The following is a 24,517-nucleotide window of genomic DNA, read 5'->3' as shown; positions in this document are numbered from 1 at the left end:
ACTCTTCTGCCTAAACAGGAGTATTGATATCCTGCATCTCTGCTTACCTTCTTTTGCTTCAACCTAACTAATTGTTCTGCTGCCATTTAACAATTCTACATTGGAATCTCATCTCTGTTCAGACTAATAATTGCCTCAACCTAATCTTCTCTGCAAATCCTGCTGCTGCTTAATTTTCTGACAAGGAATTAAAGAGACAGCTCAACTTGAATTTTACTTTATTTCAATTATAACAATTTAATAAACAAATTCAGTTATCTACAGTTGTGATCCATATTGTCAATAAGTGACCATTACAGATTGATCCAGCCCTCTTAATGGATCCAGTAGATCTCACTTCTGAAATCACAAGATTGAACCAAAGAGTGGATACGCTTACTCAAGGCATGCAAGACCTACAGGTCACCAATGAACGAATCCTTACTTATGTAAGCAGGGCCGCCATCAGGGCATGACAGCCGTGACAATTGTCACGGGCCCGGCGGTCCTGGGGGGGCCCGGCCCGCGGCCGGATTGCTGGTGCGGGCCGGGACTGAGAAGAGGACTCATTTGTCGGGCGGGCTCGAGTCTCGACAGTAGGGGGGCCCAGCAGCTTAGCCTCTGTGCCGCTGGATGCTGGGCCCCCCTGTGTGCCGCCGGGAGAGAGCTGCCTGTCACCGTGCACTGTGACTGCAGACAGTGCACAAAACGGATCCCTGTGACTCCTGTCTGCAGCTCCGCCTCCACGGGTGCAGAGCTGCAGACCATGATTGATTGTCAGCGAGCTCAGCCAATCAGAGCTCGCGAGACAATCTCCACATGGTCTGACTGCAGCTCTGAACCCGTGGAGGCGGAGCTGCAGACAGGAAGGAGAGCATGGGACCACGAGGGTGCTGCTGCTGCAGGAAAGAAGATCACCAGGGACAGAGGTAAGTTATTTTATTGTCTCACTCTCACTGCCAACCTCCCCTCACTGCCACCCTCACCTCCCCCACTCACTGCCACTCTCACCTTCCCCACTCACTGCCATCCTCCCTTCCCCCATCACTGCCACCCTCCCCACTCACTGCCACCCTCCCCACTCACTGCCACCCTCCCCTCCCCACTCAATGCCAGTCTGACACCCTCACCCCCCCACTCACTGCCACCCTCACCTCCCCCCATCACTGCCATTCTCCCTTCCCCCCATCACTGCCACCCTCCCCACTCACTGCCACCCTCCCATCCCCACTCACTGCCACCCTCCCTTCCCCCACTCACTACCATCCTCCCTTCCCCCACTCACTGCCATCCTCCCTTCCCCCACTCACTGCCATCCTCCCTTCCCCCATCACTGCCATCCTCCCTTCCCCCATCACTGCCACCCCACTCACTGCCACCCTCACCTCCCCCACTCAGTGCCAGTCTGCCACCCTCACCTCCCCCATTCACTGCCACCCTCACCTCCCCCACTCACTGCTACTCTCACCTCCCCCACTCACTGCCACCCTCCTGCTGCTGCAGGAAAGAAGATCACCAGGGACAGGGAGTCACTTCACTCTTGAGGTAAGTTAATTTATTGTCTCACTGCCACCCTCCCCTCACTGCCACCCTCACCTCCCCCACTCACTGCCATCCTCCCTTCCCCCCATCACTGCCACCCTCCCCTCCCCCCATCACGGCCACCCTCCCCTCCCCCCATCACGGCCACCCTCCGCTCCCCCACTCAATGCCAGTCTGCCACCCTCACCTCCCCCACTCACTGCCACCCTCCCTTCCCCCATCACTGCCACCATCCCTTCCCCCCATCACTGCCATCCTCCCTTCCCCCCATCACTGCCACCCTCCCCACTCACTGCCACCCTCATCTCCCTCCACTCACTGCCACCATCCCCTCCCCCACTCAATGCCAGTCTGCCACCCTCACCTCCCCCACTCACTGCTACCCTCCCCTCCCGCAATCACTGCTACCCACACCTCCACTCACTCACTGTCACCCTCACCCCCACACAAAGTCATCCCCTTTACCATGCCACACTCACATCTATCCCTGCTAATCCTGTATCACACTCCCCTCCAACAACGTTGCCACACTCACATTAATACATCCAATCCTGTCACACTCAACACCTTTCGCTCTGCCACACTCACCATGTCATAATAATCCCTCAATCCTGTCACACTCCATCCTCCAACCATGCCACACTAGCACCAAATGCTGTCACACTCACTGATTCACACTTCAACCATGTCACACTGAACCTGAATATTAATCCTCCTTAAAGGGACACTCCAGGCACCCAGACCACTTCTGCCCATTGGAGTGGTCTGGGTGCCAACTCCCACTACCCTTAACCCTGCAAGTGTAATTATTGCAGTTTCATAAACTACAATATTTACCTTGCAGAGTTAACTCCTCTAATGGCGGTCTTCTAGACTAGACAGCCACTAGAGGACACTTCTGTGTTTATAGCACATCAAAAGTGTGCTATAACGGCACAAGACGTCCTCACGCTATGTGAGGACCTCCAGCGTCGCTGAAATCCCCATAGGAAAGCATTGAAAGCATTTTTCAATGTTTTCCTATGGGGAGGTCTAATGCGCGTTTGTTTGTGTGCGTCTCCCCCGCCGACGGCTGCGCATGCTCTATAGGTCTCCCCGTCTGATGTCGGTGGGGGAGGAGCGTGAGTGGATCCTGACCCAGCGCCGAGGGACATCGACGCTGGATACAGGTAAGTCACTGAAGGGGTTTTAACCCCCTCAGCAACTTGGGATGGGGGGTGGGAGGGAGAGGGGACCTGCAGTGTTTTCCTGGAACTGGAGTGTCCCTTTAACCCCTTAAAGGACCACTCTAGGCACCCAGACCACTTCCGCTTAATGAAGTGGTCTTGGTGCTAGGTCCAGCTAGGGTTAACCCATTTTTTTTATAAACATAGCAGTTTCAGAGAAACTGCTATGTTTATAAATGGGTTAATCCAGCCCTCAAAGCCTCTAGTGGCAGCTCTTGCCCCGCGTGCGCATTCAGCCGAATGGGAGGAGAGGAGGAGGATCGGAGGAGAAGAGCTCCCCGCCCGGCGCTGGAGAAAGGTAAGTTTTAACCCCTTTCCTCTCCCCAGAGCCCGGTGGAAGGGGGACCCTGAGGGTGGGGGCATTATTATTATTCCAGATGTTTGGTCCTTAAGGGGTTAAGCATGCGTGGGATATGCATAAGGCTATCCTAACTATAAGATAAGGCCAGGGACTAATGAAAGTATTTAGAAAATTGGGCAGACTAGGTGGGCCGAATGGTTCTTATCTGCCGTCACGTTCTCTGTTTCTATTAACACCCCTCATCCTGTTACACTCCCTCCTCCAACTATGTCACACTCATCCCCAAATCTTTCCCTGAAACACTCACCCTGTCACTTTAAGCCCCACATTCACCCCAATTCTGTCACACTCTACTTCTCTCATTCTGTCACGCTCACCCCCACCCCTGTCTCTTTCACGCCCCTCGCCCTGTCACCAGTGGTCTATCCTGGTTTTGTGCTGCCCTAGGCAGGACAAAACTCAGGCGCCCCCTGGAAAATGCCGCCCAAGGCAAATGCCTTGTTTGCCTCGCGGCTAATACGCTCCTACCTGTCACACTTACTCTGCCAAGTTAACCCTATATTCCCCCTTCACAGTTACACCATGAAGACAGTAATCATACACAGTCGTGAAATATAGCTTCTCCATAAACACAATGCACAAAGATCACAATCAGCCCCCCATACATACGAGCTTCCACTTGCTCACATGGTCCCAGACACACACATGCTCACAGAGACACACATTCACTTACAATGATACTTGCTGTCTGACACACACTCTCAGACACATTTAGAAATACACAGAGCCAAATGCACATTGTGAATGTATGTTTGTTTGTGTGTTTCTCTGTGCATCAGTGTGTGTGTTTGTTTCTTGTTGCTCAGACCTTGCGACTGATGGACACCTGCAATTTTCCTGAAAGGTGAGTATTTCTGCCTGTTACATGACCACGTACGTGCTTGTAACTTCCTAGGACATCTGAAGATTACTACATTGGTAAGTTGTATTAAAACACATAGAGCAAGTCAATTTGTGTAACATTTGTTTGCACTGCACTATTTGCACATTGTTGTATATATTTGCTCATTGTTTCCTGCGTTATTTGTTCTGTTAGGGGCCCGAAAATTTCTGGTGGCGGCCCTGTATGTAAGGGACTTACAAACACACACTCCTCATACCGTTACACACTCGGCTAGTGATCCTGCTGTTTCCAACCCCGAAAAGTTTTCTGGAGACAGGTCCCAATACCGGGAATTTATCAATTCTTGCAAATTGTTGATTGCCTTGAAACCTAGATCTTATCCCACCGAAAGATCTAAGGTTTGTTCTGTTATTTCATTTTTAAGAGGCGAACCCATGGCCTGGGCTCATTCCTTCCTGGAGAATGATGACCCCATATTGGATTCCCTGGATGAATTCTTCGAAGCCATGTCTCTCCTTTACGAGGACCCTAATAAACAAGCAACTGCAGACTTAACCATTAGAACACTGCAGCAAAGAAACAGGCCTGTCGAAGATTACATTGCTGAATTCAAACGATGGGCACCAGAAACTCAGTGGAATGACATAACTCTACGTAACCAGTTCCGTATTGGGTTATCTGAAGCTGTCAAGGATGAGCTCTCCAGGACAGAACTACCTACTACCCTGAATACTCTTATCCAATTGTCAATCAGCATTGACAGACGACTTAGGGAAAGAAAAGCTGAGAAGTCACTCACTAGCTCCCTATGGAAAAAACCCTTCACTTCTTCACGAGCACCAGAGAAACCTGTAACTCCCACAGAACCTATGGAAATAGGGGTTTTGAGAAGTCCTCTTACTCCAGAAGAGAGAACCAGAAGAAGACAAATGAACCTCTGCATGTACTGTGCTTCACAAGAACATGTGGTCCCAGAATGTCCTCTATTGAAACGTCCTAGAGGCGGTAAGCATGGTTCTACTACACATGTAATGAGTGTACTTCCTCCTAAAACTACCTCTCATCTCTCCTCTGTTTCTCTCATATTACAGTGGGACAAAGAAAGGATTACCACTGATGCCATTATCGATTCCGGTGCTAATGGGGTTTTCCTGGACTCATCCTTCGTTACAAAAAATAAAATTCCTTGTGTTCAAAAACGTAATTCCGTCTCTGTCAGAGTTATTGATGGCTCCTTAATATCCTCTGGGCCCATTCGTTCTGAAACTATCCCTTTAAGAACTACTACCAATCATATCCATTCTGAATTTCTTGTTTTTGATGTTATAAATTCTCCTCTTTATCCAATTATATTAGGACTCGACTGGTTGCGGACTCACAACCCATATATCACATGGGCTCCTTTCTCTCTCACCTTTAACTCTGCATATTGTAAGGGAACATGTCTACAACACATCCCCATTCTACAAGTTACTGAAGAAACCCCCATACCTTCCATCTATTCTGAGTTCGCCGATGTATTCAGTAAAAAGGAAGCGGAGACACTTCCTCCTCATCGACCTTATGATTGTCCGATTGACCTTGTTCCTGGTGCTCCTATCCCTTTTGGACACATTTACCCTCTCTCTGAATCAGAGTTAAAAACCCTCAAAGAATACCTGGATGAGAACCTCCGTAAAGGGTTCATTAGACCTTCCTGTTCACCAGCCGCTTCCAGCATGTTTTTCGTAAGGAACAAGGATCAGACTATACGCCCAATCATCGACTACAGGTCATTAAATAAAATAACTATCAAGAATCGTTACCCTCTTCCCCTGATCAATGAGTTGATCGAAAGATTAAGAACAGCTACCATCTACACTAAACTTGACCTTCGTGGGGCATATAACCTTGTTAGAATCAAGGCCAATGATGAATGGAAAACGGCGTTCAGGACCCGATATGGCCTGTACGAATATCTTGTCATGCCCTTCGGGCTCTGTAACGCCCCTGCAACATTTCAGCATTTCATAAACGATATCTTCAGAGATCTCCTAGATGTTTGTGTCATCATCTACTTAGATGATATTCTCATCTACTCCAACAACCTTGAGGAACACAGAAAACATGTGAGATGGGTATTATCCAGATTAAGAACACACAAATTATATGCAAAACCAGAAAAATGTATTTTTGAAGTCAATGAAATCACTTTTTTGGGATACGTTATCTCCCCTCATTCCATAAGTATGGATACCTCAAAAATAGATTGTATTGTCAATTGGTCTACTCCTGCTAATATTAAGGACTTACAACGTTTTTTGGGATTTGCCAACTTCTACAGGAAGTTCATTAAAAATTACTCCAATGTAGCTCATCCTCTTAACCTGCTCAATAGCAGTAAACGTTCCTTTGCTTGGAACGAAGAGGCTCAAGCAGCCTTTGATGAATTAAAACGGAGATTTACAAGTGCTCCCATTCTCCAACTCCCTAATCCTGAATTTCTCTACGTCATGGAAACAGACGCTTCTGACGCCGCTATCGGGGCTGTCCTTTCTCAGCAACGATCCCCTCAAGATCCTCTCCATCCAGTGGCTTTTTTCTCACGATCTATGTCTCCTGCTGAACGAAATTATCCTATAGGAGAAAAAGAATTGTTAAGTATTAAAGCAGCATTCGAAAACTGGCGACACATACTTGAAGACTCACGCACTCCTGTGATTGTTTACACTGACCACAGGAACCTTGAATATCTTCATTCGAACAAAACTCTCTCTGCCAGACAAGTAAGATGGAATCTTTTCTTTGCCCGATTCAATTTTCAAATTATTTACAGACCTGGATCCAGAAACAAAAAGGCAGATGCTCTGTCCAGAATTCAACAAGATCTTCCTGTGACTGGAACTCCCCCACCTAAAATCATAGGTATCATTTCGTCATTAATAGATGATATTAAACATCTTAAAGAAGAAGATCTTGAGCTTCCCAAACAAAAGAAACTATCAAAAAAGGACGGTCTCTACTACTTCAAAAACAGGTTATACATTCCTCCCTTGTTTAGGAATAAAATTCTCACCTTAATACATGATTCCCCTCTGGCTGGTCATCCTGGTACAAGGAAAACACTGGAGCTGTCTAAAAGATATTACTGGTGGCCTCGCCAGGACAGAACCATAGAATCTTATGTCAAAACCTGTCCAACCTGTCTGAGATCAAAATCTGACCATCATCCACCATTCGGTCAACTACTGAGCCTACCGATCCCAGAAAGACCTTGGCAGTCCATTTCAATGGATTTCTTGGTGGAACTCCCTCCTTCGCAACATCATAACACCATTCTAGTAGTGGTAGACCGTTTCACCAAAATGTCTCATTTTATTCCTTTAAGGAAATTACCCTCTTCATCGGAGCTTGCAAAAATATTCATCGACAACATAGTGAAACTCCATGGACTTCCTGAGGAAATCATTTCAGACAGGGGAACACAGTTCACCTCCAAGTTCTGGAATGAGATGTGTTCCTCTCTCAGTATTCAACGTAAATTGTCTTCAGCCTATCATCCCCAAACCAACGGGCAAACAGAGAGAGTTAACCAGTGTGTTGAACAATACTTGAGGTGTTATTGCTCTCACTTACAAGATGATTGGATCACATGGTTACCAATGGCAGAATTCTCATATAACAACTCTGTACACGCTAGCAGTAAAATGACTCCATTCTTTTCAAATTACGGATTCCATCCCTCTTCGATTCCTGATCAGGGACTCCCTTCTTCTAATCCATACGTCTCCAACCACAACGCTTTCATGTCTGCCCTCTTCCTCAAGTTGCGTGATAACCTCAAAAATGCATCCTCTGCTCAGAAAAAGTTTTTCGATACTGGCAGACGACCTTCCCCTGCTTACAACGTTGGTGATCTCGTATGGCTCTCTTCAAAGAACATTGTCACAAACCGTCCCTCAAAGAAACTGAGTTCTCTTTTCCTTGGCCCTTTTCGTATATTGTCTCTTATCAACGAAAACGTGGTCAGATTGAAACTTCCACCTACCATGAAACTTCATCCTGTCTTCCATGTGTCTCTGCTTAAACCACACCGCTCCGACCCTTTTCTAAGGGATGCTCTTACCACTCCTGATCCCCTTCTGGTACAAGGTGAGGAAGAATACGAGGTCCAGAGGATCCTGGATTCGCGAATCCATCGTGGTTCCTTACAGTATCTTATCCGGTGGAAAGGCTACGGAGTTGACGAGGATTCCTGGGTGTCGTCCTCCGCGGTGCATGCTCGTCGACTCATCAACGCGTTCCATGCTCGCTACCCTTCCAGACCTCGTTGACAGCATCCGGTGGCTGCTTCTTATGGGGGGGGTTCTGTCAGACCTTCCGGCATCCGTACTCCGGGGACTTCCGGGTAGACGGAGCTCGGCCACTCCCCCTCCTCTGACGCGGTTACTCCCAGGATACAAAGGGAGACCGCGGCAACACCTCAGTGCTGGATCAATTTGAAAGCCTCCCGCGAAAACTTCAAGCTAAGTGTATCTTTGTTTACCTCTACTGTGTATCGGACCCGGACTGTTATCGTTTACCTGCCTTCTCCTCTCCTCGACCACGGACTTGCCTTTGGATACTCTTTTGTCTGCAGCAACCTTAATCCTCTCTGAGAAACATCTCTCATCAAACCGGATTACCACCCCTACAAAGCTAAGTAGAACTCTTCTGCCTAAACAGGAGTATTGATATCCTGCATCTCTGCTTACCTTCTTTTGCTTCAACCTAACTAATTGTTCTGCTGCCATTTAACAATTCTACATTGGAATCTCATCTCTGTTCAGACTAATAATTGCCTCAACCTAATCTTCTCTGCAAATCCTGCTGCTGCTTAATTTTCTGACAAGGAATTAAAGAGACAGCTCAACTTGAATTTTACTTTATTTCAATTATAACAATTTAATAAACAAATTCAGTTATCTACAGTTGTGATCCATATTGTCAATAAGTGACCATTACAACACATAAACAGCACCCCTCCACACACACAGAACCCCTTCACACACACAGAACCCCCCCACACGCACACAGAACCCCCCCCCACATGCACACAGAACACCTCCACACATAAACAGCACCCCTCCACATACACAGAACCCCTTCACGCACACAAAACTCCTTCACGCACACAGAACCCCTCCACGCACACAGAACCCCTCCATGCACACAGCACCCCTTCACGCACACAGCACCCCTCCAGCAACAAACGGCACTCTCTCCACGCACAAACGGCACTCTCTACACACACAAATGGCAAACAGTTTTTTTCCCGCTTCCATATCTGCGCACTATGCTGGCGCGATGCATTACGGGGCTGGTATGGAATTTTTTTCCAGGGCTGCTTTTCATTCCCAGTCCGGCCCTGAGCTGAAGTGGTAGAGGTTAACACAGTAAAGGAGTTTAAGCATGCATGGGATAGGCATAAGGCTATCCTAACTATAAGATAAGGCCAGAGACTAATTAAAGTATTTAGAAAATTGGGCAGACTAGATGGGCCGAATGGTTCTTATCTGCCGTCACATGTTTCTATGTTTCATTCTATGTTTCTTTTTTATATCTTTCTCCATCCTCCTTTGTTACAGAGTATAAAACCAATTTAAAGGCATATTTTGTATTTGAAGCACAACTTTAATTTAATACATTTACCATTATTTTTATAAACAACTGAGCACTATACCTAACAGGTCAGAATATGGTTTCTCTTGACTTAGCCTATCTATATTTGTAAGTAATATGTCATCACTATTTTTGTTGGGTTTTTTTTCTGTAGCATTTGGAAGTTCCTGATTTGCAAATGTTAAAATGCTGCATTTCAGAAATGCTACCCTTCTGTGTGCTCCATGGCATCCCAACAAATATTTCATATGCACAATGTATTGCTATTAGTTAAAAAACTGATTTCAATTAAATGTCTAATAGATTAAATATTATTTTTTTTTTTTTGCAGGAAACTTTGATCATACTGCTTTAAATTATCACACACGGTTTCAAAACTGTAAGGTATGTCTGCTCAGAGTCCCAAATCACAATGCTAAACGGGATACGACAGCCAGACGTTTCCTGCTACTGTATTTTACATGTTATATTATCAGAATGGTCTGAACAACCATTTTAAATGATCATATTCAGGTAATATACAGATTGGCTGCACTCACAGCTGTGATGAATGGTAAAACATGAATCCACTAACATATAGTTTTGTTTTTGATTTACAGAAGTTCATGAATTAAGTTATAAAAATATTTTTAGAAGTAATTAAATCTGCGTACATCATAAAAATAGGATGGGGGCAGAAATTTGAAGGTAGCCACAGATGGCAATTATTTCAGATAGGTGTGTAGAAGAGGTATGTCCGGTATGCCCAATATCATCCTAAAACAGAGTTCACTTCTTCATTATACACCATTTAGGTCTCTACGTGCACTTAAAGGGACACTATAGTTACCAGAATCACAACAGCTTAATGTAGTATTTCTGGAGTCTATAGCCTGTCCCTGCAGGCTTTTCACTTTAAATGCGACCTTTTCAGAGAAAGGCAGTGTTTACTTTGCTGCCTAGTAACATCTCTAGTGGCAGTCACTCAGATGACCACTAGAGGTGTTTCTTAGTCCTACGTTCAGTGTCTCCATGCTCTGCGTGGAGATGCAGAATGCTCCCCATAGAGATGCTTTGAGTTAATGCTCCTCTATGAGGAGATGCTATTTGGAGCCAAGGGGCATTTTCACGGTCATGCGCAATAGCCTTACAATACGGAAAGCACTGGATTGGCTGAGATCATCAAGAGTGAAGACCGGAGGCAGAGTCAGCCAAGGCTAGACAAGCACAGCAATGGAGAAAACGTAAGTAAACTCACCATCCATTCCAGCACTATAATGTAGGAGAGGTGTGTCCTGAGCTGAATACGCCCCAAAGAAATGCAGAGATTCAGTGCATCTCTATGAGGAGATGCTGATTGGTGCAGCATGGCGTTTTGCTGCGCACGCGCATTAGCCTCCCGATGCTTTCCTAGGGGGAGGGTGTGTGGTCCCCTTAAACATCTATTCCAGCACTCCAGTGAAAATAGACTATTACTTGATCAGAAATGTAGTGTTAGTCATTTATTTATAAAATATTTCACTAGTAAGGATACATTAAGATTTCACTTTTTTACAATTGTGTCCTGGGGAGAACATACGAATACAATGGAACACATGTAATAGGAGACATATATGGCACAATAATAAATTCACAGTAAAACGTCAGAGACATATGCGATACAGTTATAAATTAAACAACGACTACAATTGCTTTTCGATTGAACGTAGATGGATGCAGATGTTTTCGTGGACTGCAGACTGGTGGCAGATTTAACATTCTCTGGCAAGCTATTTCATGTATTTGGAGCTTTATTAGTAAAAGCTGCTCAACTGACGTTCTTTTTGAGGTTTTGAGATTTGGAAATTAAAGAGCAGGGAGTGAAACAGAGGTCATACTAGGTAGAGGGAGAAATATTGTTTTGGATTTAATGCTATTAAACTTTGGGCGCAGTTTATCAGCTATCTGTCAAACAGTTTTTCATTTAGTTTAACAACAAACAAGATCCCCCTCTTAACGTATGATGTCATAACCTATGCCCCTACCCGCCATTGTAATTAGTCAAACTGTTTTAGGACAGTTCCACCAGGTAAACCAGACATTCCTGCTTATAAGCTTCCGTTAGCTCTGCTGAGCTAAACCATGCACTTTCGGACTTTGCTCAAAAGAGGGCTTCTGAATCATAATGAGGCTTTAGTGGAGACAGGCTGCGGTGCCCGGTGGCCCCAATATAAGAAGTGAAGCTTTTAAAATGGTTTGACCACTAGCAATGGGGCAGACCCATGGCACTCCTGGCACCATAACTACTACATATCGCTGTAGTGGTTATGGTGTTTGGAGTGTTTCTTTAAGAGTAAATCCTCTGCACTCCTGTATCCCTTAATGGAAAAAGTTGTTACAAATACCTTGTTTACTTGACTTGATGCTTGTAACCATAACTGTAGTATAGAGTAATAGAATGGCTATTTAAACATTAGGGGACCGAACAAAGATGTTACCATTCTTGGCTACATGAAAGTGTTAGACTGCAAATTGTTCAAGAGTAAGTTAACATGAAAGCTTGCATTTGAATGATATACAGTTAGCCAGGAAAGGTTCAATATCCCGTTATAGTGATGACATTGCTGATACCCTATTAACAGATGGTCACAGCAGGTGACATGCACAAGAGCAATCACTCCGAAGGTATGTTTGATGTTGGAAGGCAATCGTCTAAGTTGCCCAAGGTCATGAGGCATTAGGTATTTCAATTCCAATAGCAGCACGCAAAGACGCTAGCTACACAGTTATTGACATTCAGACAGAAAATAGTAAATTCTTGTTTGTTAGGATGAATAACTGTATGTTTTCTACAAAAAAAGAACAGCAAAACATATTAAAAAAACAAAAAACAACAACAAATATAAAGAACAACAACAAAAATAACCCAGTGTTGACAGCTTTTCAAGGAAATATAAGGGTAGAGAAGTTAGGAGGCAGATGGTAATTGACTCCCAAAAGTCTAGTAAAAATAAAGTATGTCTGTGTTCACTGTGAATTATACCCCATGATTGCATCTAATGCGAAGTGCATGCAATTATCAGCCTCCTCCAGGTCGCAGTAGCACAGTCTGCCAGGCTCAGCCATCTCTAGAACGCAAATCGCTGCACGCCGTCAAGCTGTTCAATGCACAATTCACACCTGACCAGTTTCATTACTATGCCTTTCATATTTATTAAATTTGCCATACCAGATTGCTCATAATAGGAAGAATCAGGCCGTCATTATTAAACGTGACAACAGCACAGTAAATTTCATTATGCAAACATAATTATGCTTTGTGACAACAAAGCTAATTATGAACTTGCTTGGCCTTCTAGCAGTCTGTGTAGGTTAGATGTGCCCTGTAGTTACGGCAGTCAGCATGGCACAGAGTAAATCACTGGTAGACTTCTGATGAAGAGCACAATTGATTATGTAGAGGATGCAATGCAAATAGGAAGCCAATATGGAATATATTCAGGAGTTCCAATCTGCATAAGCAAGCTTGTGAAGCTACAGGGAATATTCTTCGGTCGATATATTGATGCATGCTATTTATATATATATATATATATATATATATATATCTTTATAAATGGGCTCAGTGAACGGTGAGATTTTATTTTCAGCCCATTTTAAATATGAGCCACATTAAAACCATAGCACTGCAAGAGCGGTGAATGATGACTCCCATCATACTCCGTCAGGTAAAAGAGTCATAGGGATTTTATTCTGCAGCCACTTGTCCTGCCTGCATTTGCTTTGAATACTCACAAGTACCCATTATAACTGTGCGCTAGCAAGCTGGCGACTCAAAATCAGAGGCTTCTCAATGAGAATCATCTGATTGGTCATTTCCCAGGCCGCAGGGGTAGACAACATTCGGCTTTCCAGATGTTGCTGACTACAGACTACGTGTCCCCTGATGCTTTGCCAGCATTTTGGATGTAAGAGCATTATGGGAGATGCAGTTCAACATTTCTGGAGTGTTGAAGGTGTCCTACCTATGTGGCTTGGAAAATGACCATCAGGATTCTCTCATTGATCAGAAATCTGCAGCCTTTTCAAGCTGTTTTTAGATAAACCCCATATAAATAAATCCATGCATGTTCTCATTGGGGGCTTATCTACTAAATATCGGGAGGGGGGGGAGGGGTTGACAATTGAGTGTTCCTTTAAAGCAAATTTAAAGGAACACTAAAGGATTTGCAATAAAAACATGTACTCCTAATCTTGTAGTTCTACCCTACCTAGGGTTTAAAAGGTAGGTGTTTTTTTACAGTATATTTTCGGAATATAGGACACATTTTTTTACCCCAAAGTTTGGATAAAAAATTGCCTGCGTCCTGTATTCTGACTGTCACCTGGAGCAATGTCTGGGTGGCTAGTGTAACAGGCAGGAAGGGGTGCCCTTTGTGTAGCATGGCCCCGCGGAACGCAATAGATGGTCTTCTTACTCCTCAACACGGGTTGACAGGAAGCTGCTCACTGGAAGGCCATGCTAAAAAAGGAGGTGAGAGCCACAAAAGGGAAAGGGGTGATCAGTAGCCTACTATCGGGAATGGAATGCTACGGGTGAAAACTAGGAAGAGGTCTCCGCTCCTCTTGCCTCAGGTCTCCCCTGTTCCTGCCAGCAAGGTCATTATGTGTAGGAGGCATTGAAGCATGCAGGAACAGCAGAGCAGTCATTTGTGCTCAGTGGGTCTGATTGCTGAGATGAGACCTACAGCTTGGCCTCCTCCTCCTCCCTATAATAAGCTAGCTAGGACTAGATGTTAATGTCTGAAGAGAGGGAGAGAGTTCTCCCTTCAAAATATTGTAATATTGCAAGAGACACAATTGGGGGTACAAAAGACTCTAAAGTAGCAGTAAGACACTAAAGTTGGTTTAGATATTCAGCTAGTTGTTTTATGTTTTTTTGCTATATATCTCCTTAATATACATTAAGTGACTTATATTTCAGTGGTTCTTACATTCAGAAAAATACTTGCTCGACGCACAGATCTCACCTCAGCCACCCATGTAGAGATCGTTACGAATAATGATCTCAGCCAATCCATAGAGAAAATAAATCTTCCAAGCACCATAACCACTGCTGCACACTGTAGTAGTTATGGTGTCATGAGTGCCCTGGTGCCGCTGAATTGTAAGTAGCCAGAACACTATTGTACATTTTTTATTTGTTCCCTAAGGTCTGCCCAGGGGTGCTCCCAACCACACCCCCACTATTAATGCCGGAAAACGTGAGGTTCCTATGAAGGAACTTCTATTAGCTCTCCTGATCTAAGCCTTGACGTGCAAAAAACAGCTTAACTGCGTACAGTGGGTTAGCTCCAGCGCAGTTTTGCCACCGTTACCACTACAGCGAGTGTCAAAATTATAAAGAGAAAAAGCAGTGATAATAATTCTGAATGGTCATAGTACAGCTTTAGGTTTGAAAACGTACAATTAAAATAACAAGCAGATCATGCACTTCATATACATTTATCTTTTATCACATTGATGATATTTAGTTACGCAGAGATGCAAAGCAATACCACAGCGGGCATATGTTGTAATCTAGAACTCAAAAAGCATGATTATCAAATGGAAACACGCAAATTGCTTGTTTGTTTTTATAATGTTTGGGTAAAATACTGAGATATTTATGTTGCACCCCCCTCCCAAAAAAAATAATAATTAGGATCCTTCAGACAAGAGTAAAATCCTTCTGAAATTAGTCTTGACAATATAGCTGGAGAAGTAATACTTATCTCATTGTACTAAAGTTACCTGTAGCCAATGAAGATTTCATGATATTTAAAGAACGATAAAAAACATGTATCCTTCCTTTGCTTGCAAATTGCTAGGCATTGTGGGATACAGTTCATCGCCAATTTGTAGCAATCATGGTTCCCACGCCCATTTATTACATTTTGGGAGTTTAGCTGAAATGTACATTACGTATACACATGAGCAAAGGAAAACAAAGCAATATATGCAAAAAACAAAACAAAAACTATTTCACTTTTTGTCCAACCTTTACATAGCCATAAAAAATGCACAGAATGTGTTGATGAAACATAAAAAGGGTAATTTTTTTTTTTTTTTAAAAACTGAATTTTGGGCTCTAAATATTAATGCAGAATTTAAATAATTACATAAAAATATATCATGAAAATAAAAACTCAATTACTTGGTAGCTGAGTATTGTTGTGAGGCTTGCAATGGTATCAAGGGACATTACTTCCTCCATGATTGCCAGGTTCATTAATTTAATTTTGCCAAGCACTATTTTAATTGCATTTGTCAAGGGCAATTATTCTTATAAAACTGCACATAAATTATCCAACTGCATTTATTATTGGCAGCTATGAGAGATGGGTCAGAATTTGAAACCTGCAATACTACCTATTAGATGATGTAATTTCTCTCAAAATTTATCCCATATTGTAGCAGCTGCCTAACTAAACCTTGTATTGTGAACTCAACTAATTGGGCTCCCATTAATGTTATGCTACATTTTTTTAGATGTACTGATTCGTCCTTTTAAAAGTGGTTAGTTGTATAAGTAATGTTTTAATTACAATATAGTCACCAGAACAATCACAGCTTATTGCATTTGTTCTGGTGAGTATAATCATTCCCGTCAGGCTTTTTGCAGTAAACAATATCTTTTTAGAGAAAATGCAGTATTTATATTACAGTTAAGGGATACCTCCACTGGCCACTCCACAGATGGCTACTAACGTGCTTCCTGGGGCAGTGTGCAGCACTGACATTCAGTGTCTCCACCCTCTGCATGGAGACACAGAACTTTCCTCATAGAGATGCATTGATCCAATTCATTTCTATTAGGAGATGCTGATTGGCCAGGGCTGTGTTTGGCTTTTGCAGGCACTGCCCCTAATCTGCCTCCTTGACAATCTCAGCCAATCCAATGCTTTCCTATGTGAAAGCATTGTTATTGGCTCAGATCACCACTTTATGCCAGCTGAGCAGGCAGATCAGGGGCAGAGCCAGGAGCAGCAGACTGTAAATGTAGGGTTTTGCTATATTTAGGGGCAAGTGTTGTGGACCAGAGGGGGGGGGGAGAAGAGATGGTGTTTTTTTTTTTTTAAAAATCTTTATTTTTGCAGTGCAAGGTCAGGAATACATGTTTGTGTTCCTGACCCTATAGTGTTCCTTTAACATATTATTGGCAGCACAATGCAATGAGCATTGAAATCATAGACTTGTATTTCGCAGTTCAAGTAAAATCTTGATATTACATCTCTACAATGCATTAAAACTATATAACAAGATTTGATCTTTGCTTTCTCAGACCTTCTGCAGATATACCATTTACAATGTGTTCCTTTTCACTTATAAAATGCTGTTAAAATCATATTATTTCCCGCCATAGACTTGTCTCCTACGGCAGGTTTCAATCTAGAGAATACAAATGATCTAATAATAACATTTCATTTATACATCTTTATCTATGCTACATCTTGCAAGGAGTTAGCTCAGCACAATCCATTGAAGAGGAAATGAGAGTCTGCACAATTCTACATCTGGGTAAAATCCCAAAAAGCTTAGATAGCAGAAACAGGAACTGTATACTGGTACAGACACTCATACATCCATTGCCACGGAATTACCCTTTTTATAAAAAAAAAAAAAAATCTGATATAACATTGAATTATATTCTTTTTAAAACAAGCACAACATTTTTCTGGCTAACCTGCTTTAAATTCAAAGGGGTCGCTGAGAGGAAAATAATTTTTTTATTTTTCCTGTTGGAAAAATTCCCAGATCTGGTTTTATATTCTGCAGGGTTTATTTACGTTTATAGGGCACTTGCGCATTGTTCCAGGACATATGTGAGGCATTCAAAATTTGTATCCAATCATATCGCTGCCTGTTCTGGAGATGCTATAAATATTCACTGTACACAGCTATAGTATAGGACAGTGCTATATAAATAAAATAATGTGTCATACTTTAGTTCTGTAGTTCCTTGCGAAAAGAGAAGCTGTCACATGACAAAGTTTTTTGAAATATCAAGCAAGATGACACAATATATACTTTTACTTCCTGTGCTACATATATCTTCATCACATGATTTGCCCATTATTTCAGCAGGACAGTCATGGTTTAGAATCCGATACTGCATGAATTGTGACTTTATCTTTGATGTTACTATTAATGAATATTAGTGCCCCAATAATCACGGGAAATAAAACATGGTTCATCTTCTGCTGTGCAGAGCCCTTATCTCGGTTAGCACCTGTCTATTTACATGTGCTGAAATAGCTGCCACTAAGAACTGAAACTCACACTAATCTCAGGCAGCTAGCCTAATAGGTTTACATAAGCGAATTTCAAATTTAAGGTCAAAATAGCCGTACTGGAAAAATTCTCAAAGTCAGCTCTGCTTTGACTTCGACTACTCTGGCCTTAATTTTGAAATTCACAATGCATTCATTTTGAATTCTCATTTCAGTAAATAAACCTGTTACATTAACCCCTACATTACCCTAACACTAAGCATTAACCCTCCATTGCCTTAACTTTACCCAACACCTGTATATTTCAGATAACAAATTACAAATTAATCTGAGCACAAATTTGACGGACTGCTTCAAAACTATCTATGTTTTCTAATTTATTTATTTACTTTGTAAATCTTACATTCCTTTACGCAGCAAAATATATCATCTCTGTAAGCATTCTAATTCACTGTCATGCTGACAAATAGTTTAAATACAGTAAGGGATATGCTCAACTTATGATTGTAGACTATTTACCATTGTTCTTCAGCTGTTCTGCTGTCGAAATAAATTAAAGCCATTCGCTACAAATGCATCCCTTTAAAGTGTACTCAAGTGTCACTGCAGTATGTAAAAACTGCTCTTGTGCTTAGCATGTTCATTGCAGGGTAGTAATCTGAATCCTTATTGTGACAAATGTTTCATGCACTATAGGCTACACTGCCTAGCTCCCGGCACGTCTAATTTGTTATTTAGACGATCTTTGTAGAATTTGCGAATCACTCAGCGGTAACGTATAACTCAGAATGGCATTTTGGGACTGGACAGTCGTTTTCATAGCTAACAGAAAGATTATAACTGAAAAACTCCACCGGTTCCTTTGATTTATCAACAAATAATGGCTTAAAAATCTTTTAAAGGGAGATACTAAGCTTCATGTGAGCTTACGGTAGTATTGTGGTGCAAGGAGTTTTTGGATACAGTTCCTCGGGTTATAGTCAAGAAAAAAGAAAACAGACACCCTTGGGGTGCCTAATGCCAACCTCTTCTGCTGTCACTGAGATAATGAATAATCTCACTTCCTCATCTGTACAAATCTGGATGATAACAATAGGAGACGAGCACTGAGCTAAACTACCCTGCTAGCATTCAAAGCCTATCATTACTGTCCAGATTTGCTACTCAAAATGTATCAATTTGGGACTTGAAGTGATCTCCCTTTAAGTCCAAAGGCGTTTTATTTTTAGTCTTTTCCAAGAGGGAAAATCTGTTATAGTAGTCAGTGGTTGCTGGGAGGATACACAAGTTCCTGTTTTCTCCAATTTAAGAAAAACACTTAATAGAATGGAAAACACAACTCTTCCAGTTTTACAGTTATACACAACTTTCTGGGTATTTTACTGACCTTAATAATTTAAGGTTGCCCAGTGCACTCTTATAGGCATTAGTTCAGCTACAATTTTCTGATGTCAAACATTCGGACAATTAACTTTGTGTATTGAACAGGACCACCGGTTAGGTGATGTAAGTAATCACATAGGATTTAGCTGTGGTATCCTGCCATCAGCATACCAACAGGAGACATCAGTGCCTCCCTGTACTAGCCTAGTAAATGTCTATCTGAGCCACAACTAACAGTCTGTAGAAAAGGAGGTTTATGCACCTGTAGATTATAAACTCACGGGCAGGGCCCTCTACTTGTATCGGTCTGTTCTTATTGTATTGTCTTTTTTCCAATTGTACAGCGCTAGGGAATATCTTGGCGCTTTATAAATGCCAGTAATAAATAATAATAAAAAATAAATAAATATGCATGATCACAGTCTTTATGAAATGCAGGTATGACTGCAGGATTGTAACATTATAACTCTGAGCTCAGTATCAGACAGTGTTTGCATGGTCGAAAGAGATCCGTTAGAGAGGGCTTGAAACCTTAGGAGAGGAATTTTGAAACCTTGGAGATATTTGAGTTGCAATTTGTGAGGTAGCGGTTTATATGGTACAAAAAAGGGATATTGGGGGACAAAATGATCAAGTGGGAATAGAAGAGAGAGAAAGAAAATTAGAATAATTAAAGAAGCGAATGACAAAGGGAGTAAATTGGTAATAAGATAAATGGAATGGTAATAAACCTAGCGAAAGGTAGAAATAGGTAAAACATATGTGAAAGAATTAGAAGACAAGCTAGGCTCAAAAATAAGAGACTGATGTGAGTGACAAATGGTGAAACAGAGACAGAATTGGGTGAAAATAAACTTTATGTTTGAGCCTGATGGAGTGGGGGGAGAGTAGAAAAATAAATATCGGGGCGAGACAAGGTGTAAAAGACTGTAGAAGAGAGCACTGTATGCATGGGGTCAACACTCTTTATAGCTTCTAATTTAATGCTACAGTGGGGACTAAGAAGACAGTTTATATGATGAGACAGTTTGTACACGGAGGCCAAGGCTAAGCTTATAGCCTGCTAACGGTCCTATGGAGCCTTGATCTGGTTCTATATTAATACCTGTGTACAACAGGGGAGATCTATGTGCGTAATCACCATGGAAACCAACTAGATTCTGAGGTGATTGCTCCACTTTTCGAACTTCACTTCACTTTTCCAATTACCAACACTGTTATAATTGTTCCCAATGTGCTTAGTATTCTCTATAATATCTGGTTTACCTCCAGTCTCGGACATATACTGGCTCATACAGTGGGCTTTATGAAATACATTGTCATTTTTTTTGAAACATGTTAAAAAATTAGATTGCAGCTAATGTTAGACAACAAGTTTCCTTTCATACCAGGGAATATGTTAACCAGCTCAGTTCCCTAAACTAATTGTAAAAAAATAAGAATCTGCATTTATCTCTAGGCAGTACAAAGGCAAACGGGTTAATTTATTAAAATCTCCTGCAGACATACGATTTAAATATCAAATAAAGAGTGACAAAACAAAGGCAGCAATGTCCTTAGAAACCAGTTAGAATGTATGACTATATCTGTATCAGATATGCAACTGATAGCCCCAGCAAACAATGGGCAGCACACAATCCTTGGAATTAAAAACAAATTATTATTAGTACACTTCCGGAATAAGTTGGCGCTATATAAATGCCGATAATAATAATAATGATAATAATAATAATAATGTATTACGCAGGACTTTGCAATATTATAAAGGTGGGAGTTTAACAAATTAGACAAACTATTACAATTTGGACAGGAACAACTGATTAATGAGTACCTTTGCTTGAACAAGCAGAGTATGTAAACCTACGAAATATATACTATCCTCCCAGCCACATGCCATTCGCCAATTGCAATAATATCATATTATTAGTACTACCAGTATTTATATAGCGCCAACATATCCCACAGCGCTTTACAATCGTAGAATGGGGATATTTGCCAACAAGTCATTGGCATACAAAAATGATTAGACATAAGAGTTGAAGAAGGCTGTGCTGTAACAAGTTTACAATCACATGCCTGTAACTTACTACTTTATTTTATCAGTTGTAAGTAAAAGGAATATCTGCTGTCATAAAAATGTTATCCCTAATATGACATTATTCATAAAGATTCTTTAATTTGATACGGAACAAGAGTATAAAATTCACTATCAGTGACACTGGGCTCCTTTTTACAGCAATCAAAACAATGAGTTCACTTCATTCATTAAGGTTCGAGTTCTATAGACATTGATATAGGCTCTAAATAAAACATCTTATGAACTCAATGAACAACGGGGTAAATCAAGCTCAAGCACAGAATGAGTTAATCAAAGGGTTCTATTCACTAAATCGTACTTTGCGGTGAGATTCCTTTCTCTATATGTATTTTTTAAAGTAGTTTTAAAGCTGCTGTTCCGTGAATTTGCTTCTTTTTTTCTGATTGGATTAAACATTTTTTTTTTTTTTGTGAAGCACAGGATTAACATAATCTGAAATACAATGCTTCGATCAGTTGAAATGTTCTTTGTATGGCCTCGATTCTGACACTGTGAGTATTAACCGTTCCGTGTCGTTAATGCATCACTTCAAAGCCTGCCAGGGCAACTTTGACAGCAGTCTTATCTGATACCGTGAAGGGTTAATATTCTCCTGCATTCTTAAACATGTTTTTGCGATATAATGAGTAGAAAGAGATTCTTATTCAACAATAGCATAGCGTGACATTCCATTCACATCCAATCACACGCTAAATGCAATGGCTTTCAAACAATGATTGCTTGAATTAATGTATTCCTTCTTTAACAATACACTGGTACACTCTTTCTTAACCTGGGATAGAGATAGCAGGAGATCCAGCATAGGTACTGTCAGAAGTTTGATTTAGCTATGGCGTTGATGTCTCTAAAGGTTTGTGTATGTGTGCAGACACTGTGCGCCTCCAATATTTATTCAAATACAAGGCTATCTTGTGTGTCTTATCAGTATATCTGCAACTCATATCACAATGCATCTCTATGCAAAATGATGCTCAAACAGAGGCAATGCTAATATGGAAGTTATTATAAAATAGACATTGTATAACATACATTACTGAAGGACTTTTCAATTACAGTAGTAACAGCAGGGTTAAACGTGTTCATCAGTTGTAGACTAAAATATACTGCACAAGTTAATATCTAAAGCAGGTGTAGATGAAAATGATTAGAAATTAGTTAAAATGATGTAGAGGACTATCCATAATCTATGTATATATATATATATATATATATATATATATATATATATATATCAAAGTTTAAAGGGACATGAACTGTATCTTGTCCGATTTGATGTCTAAAGTATTAACCACTTTAACTAGAGGATAGATTCACTGAACTGTGACTCGTGAAGAACTGACAGTGTCCGACTACCAAATAAAACCGGCTATGTGGACAAATTGTAGATTTTCCCTAAGTTGGCTCTTTCAGCATACATTTCAAAAGGTATTTGTCAGCTCCCCACATCTTCTAGTTGAGTGAACAAAAGTGCAAGTTAAACTGGCAATGACTTTGTAAGTGGAATAGGAAAAACTACATTTCACGTCCATTATAAACTCAATTACCATTCAGTTACAATTTACCAGGTCAATTACAAAATATCGCAAATAAGGCGAATTCTCTTTGGGTCGTAACTACGGATCACAGAAAAGCACAGTCACTGGACTAAACCAAACCAGGCGTTCTAACATACTGATGTGCCAACACATGTCCAAATTTCTTTGCTTTGCTGTCACAGTGAAGTACCGAGATATAACCAGACATTGCTAGAAAATCAAAAACAGACAAAAGCAGGACTTTTGTATTCTGATAAATCCATCTCTATGCATTGGCAGGCACTGAAATCACTTAATCTCTATTTCTCCCTTGTCCGCCTAGGTCAGTACAGCTTGGCAGCAGATAGGGTACATTAATGGCACAGCCTTACCTGGGTGCAACATACTTTGGAAATAGAAGATGACCAAGATAAAAGATCCTAGGCAGGTAACGAGCACCATCCTGCAGATTCGATTCATCCTCATTACCTCCAGCAGAGCTTGCTTCATTTTTCCAGATGGCAGCGGGGGTAAGGAAGAAATAAAAGGCAGGTAGTGTTCTATGTGTGGATGCAGCCTGTCTGGCTGGGTGTCTGCTTAAGGGTGTGGATTGTCGCACTAACTTGCTGTGTGTTTTATCCGTCTCTCTACAGATCTGCCGGGGAAAAAAGTGTGCATGAATTTCTGCAGCGGCATCCAACGCTTTGTGCTTTTATGCATGTATACAAAAAGCCATTGGCAGCACTGACTGTACATAAGGATGCGCTTGAGTTAACATCAGTCAGAGCTGTGTATAGATGTTTATTCCGAAACTCCTGTCTGTCCGAGTATTGGTGCTGTGCTCAGTGTTTGCGTATAATGTGGCGTCCGAATTCTGTGTTTGTATATAGAATCATAGAGCCAGTGTTTTCTTGCAGATAGTACGATGCTCTTATCCAGTGTATTGGTGCGCTGAGCCTGTGTGGTCCTGTGTATCGTACGGTTGCTGTGCTGTGATTGCTGTGTGTTTGGTTTAAGGATGCTCTGTGTGTTTGTATATCTGTGTGTGTGTGTGATTGTGGCATCTAAGAAGGATGGTGACTCAGTGGCAGGTGGAGTGTGGTAATGACGGGGAAGAGAACAGCTGCCTGTCTGTCGGCACACTGGACAGAGCTGCTCTGACAGAGAGAGAGAGATGGAGGAGGCAATCATGACGCTGGGCAGCAGGACCTCAGGCTCCACCTTCTTTTGTTTAATGTCTCTTTAAATGCAGAGCTAGAGCCAGTACTGCCATCTGCTGTGCACACAGCGTTCGCACACATGGACCATGTATCTGTGCAGAATACGTTAGAATCACTGCATTGTATGCAATATGAATTGGTAAGGTGGAGCAGTGTAATGTCATTCCTGTCAAGGAATTCTCAAACGCAGCCCGCACTAGTGGCATGTTCTTATTGGAATAGTATTGTTACAATAAGTCTACCAGCAAGAATCCCTATGACAGTATTGTACAGCGCTGCGGAATCTGTTGGCGCTTTAGAAATAATAATAGTGATTGCAAGACAATATTAACCCTTTATTTGTCAGAACTAGAACTGTACAGTGCGTAAAATTCTCCATAAAGCCCAATAGTTACTGTGCATTAATGCTTTTCAGATGCTACAAACAAACCAAATTCCTTTTAATCTATGCCTGAATGAATTGATCACCTGGGATTTAC

The 24,517-nt window shown here is 41.7% G+C and overlaps 1 protein-coding gene across 2 annotated transcripts in view; it reads right to left on the bottom strand.

Annotated features, from left to right (window-relative positions):
* CHST11 (carbohydrate sulfotransferase 11) overlaps positions 1 to 23,969 on the bottom strand; it is a 232,326-nt gene extending 208,357 nt beyond the window's left edge. Inside the window, exon 1 of one of the 2 annotated variants that reach the window (XM_063447220.1) lies at positions 23,211 to 23,969. In XM_063447220.1, the coding sequence (XP_063303290.1) occupies positions 23,211 to 23,328 (118 nt within the window). In that variant the 5' untranslated portion in view covers positions 23,329 to 23,969. The remainder of the gene's footprint in view (positions 1 to 23,210) is intronic. The other variant, XM_063447221.1, reaches the window with a different exon arrangement.
* Positions 23,970 to 24,517: the final 548 nt, after the last annotated feature.

This window comes from Pelobates fuscus, chromosome 3 (genome assembly GCF_036172605.1).
Source record: "Pelobates fuscus isolate aPelFus1 chromosome 3, aPelFus1.pri, whole genome shotgun sequence".
In the NCBI taxonomy this organism is placed as follows: Eukaryota; Metazoa; Chordata; class Amphibia; order Anura; family Pelobatidae; genus Pelobates; species Pelobates fuscus.
The sequence above is the reverse complement of the archived record's forward strand: the minus strand, read 5'-3'. Positions and strand labels throughout refer to the sequence as shown.